Here is a 2081-nt window from a genome sequence, read left to right as displayed (position 1 = left end):
CCTGCCTCCTCTTTCATTCTTCCTTCCTTCCTTACCGCTTGTCCCGTCATTGGTTGGACTTTGGCAAGTCTCTGTTGAAAGAGAGCTGCTTCATCGACAGCTGCCGGAGAAGAGCCAGACGATCCCCCACTCCCTCCTCCTACAGCTAGCTGTAAATCGATTTCCCCTTCATCGACATCATCGCCTCCCCCCGCGGCTGTGGTTCCTTCGCCCCCTCCTCCTCCACCACGGCAGGAAGAGGAAGAATAGGCTGTGTTAGGGCCATCTGTATAGTAGAAGTCATCGTCATCTTCTGTCGCAGAGAAGATATCAATGCCTGCGGTCTCCCCTCTTTCTCCTCCTTCTCCCTCTCCTCCCTGTTGCTTTCTTATCTCATTCACAAAGAGCAGAGATCGCCGATCACGCCGAAGTTGTCGAAGAAAAAGAAGACTGTCGGGCGGACATTCGCCCTAGAGAAGAAAGAAGAAAAGAAAGAGACACAAAAAGGAGAGAACAGCGACGAGTAAGAAAAACTCTGATACACTTCTCCTAGTATACACCTAAGATAGATGAGATACAAATCAAGCCGAATGATTCCTTTCGCGATAGATATGTCAGCAGTCTAACACTTTAGTCCCTTCTTGCTGCTTTAAAGAGCAGCTTCTCCGCCTCTTCCTCTTCTTTCTTCTTCTGCTGTTTCAGGAGAAGGTCTTGGATGGATTCCAGACCGTTTTAGTATAGATACTACAGACAAGGGAAGAGATATGTAGGCAGGCACATGCGATGAATCCCAAAGAGATGAGAGGATATCTCCCCACATCATGCGTATAGCATGCTCATTTACTACGCCATCCTCTTTGGTGTCTACTGGAGACTAACCACACCAACTCCTGCCTTCACATATCGACAGGTCATCACATGAGAGACCGAGGAGCGACCAGCCGTAGAGCCAGATGATAGAATACATACATAATAGATACAACATACATACATGTGTAAATAACACTTGATGCAGCACCCCGCACCCTCTTTCTCTTCTTCCTCTCATAAGATCAGAAACAACCCTCTCTGGCTCCATGGAGAGAAGATGACAAACCCAGCAACCTCACTTTTCGCTCGCTCAACGCATCTCTATCTGAAAGACAAGTCCATCACAAGAAGAAGAGTCCTATCTACTCCTCCTCCTCCTCCTGTCTTCCTCTCTATATACGACAACGTTACCCACAGAGTAGACATGATCCCCGGTAACCTTATCATCCCCACTACTTCAGCAGAGAATATACCAGATAGACACGATAGACCAGATAGATGAAGAGATAGGAAAGATACATAGATAGACTCAAGACAGATAATAGAGAGATAGAGAGACAGAAGAGCCGAGTGTTTTGTAGTGAGCAGTCTCTTACAAGGTCATATTCATCTTGCCCTGTACCAGCTTTGGAAGAAGAGAAGAGATCTTCAACCCCTCCTCCCTGGCTATGAGGCCCTAGGAGAAAGACATGCTGAAGCGCATATCGGCCATCATGCATCCACCGCATGATGAATTCTCTCTCCTTCTTCACTCCCGTCTAAACAGAAAAACAAGACAAAAGAATAAAGAAANNAAAAGAATAAAGAAAACTCGAGTGAAACAAGAAAGAAAGAAATCAGCTCCTCCCCCATCGTCGATTCCATGTATGAATAGACGTGCAGCCATCTACCTATATGTCTTGAATAGATGTAGACCTATATATATATATAGGTCTACATGTATTCAAGACATAAGATGTATTTGTATACATGCAAACGTGCACCGACAGCCCCTCGATGTGTTAGCTAGCTAACGTGCTAGACAGCTCGATGTCTCTCTGGGAGAGGTGACTTGATACTTAGCATGATGAGAGAGAAGCGATGAAGGGAAAGAGAGAAGAAGAGAAAAACGCATGAATGAGTGAAAGCTTGAAGAGATGAATGAAGAGAGAGGAAAGTTGGGCAAGCAACAGTGAAGAAACTCCGGTGCATGCATGTATTCATTCGCCCAAACAAGCCACTTGATAGCAGCAGTACAAGACGGGCGACCTACACGATCACTCACGTCGAAGAGAGATAGAGAGAGAGATGGA

The 2081-nt window shown here is 45.9% G+C and overlaps 1 protein-coding gene across 1 annotated transcript; it reads right to left on the bottom strand.

Annotated features, from left to right (window-relative positions):
* Positions 1–35: 35 nt before the first annotated feature.
* On the bottom strand, positions 36–1552 carry CSUI_011185 (uncharacterized protein; the record flags this gene model as incomplete). Its single annotated transcript, XM_068071286.1, has 2 exons — positions 1386–1552; positions 36–449 (listed from the first exon to the last, which is right to left on the bottom strand). Coding segments are annotated over exons 1-2 (546 nt in total), but the record flags the coding sequence as incomplete, so codon positions are not given.
* Between the last annotated feature and the right edge of the window lie 529 nt (positions 1553–2081).

This window comes from Cystoisospora suis, assembly GCF_002600585.1.
Source record: "Cystoisospora suis strain Wien I chromosome Unknown contig_10032, whole genome shotgun sequence".
Lineage (NCBI taxonomy): Eukaryota > Apicomplexa > Conoidasida > Eucoccidiorida > Sarcocystidae > Cystoisospora > Cystoisospora suis.
This window is presented reverse-complemented; position numbering and strand designations above follow the sequence as displayed.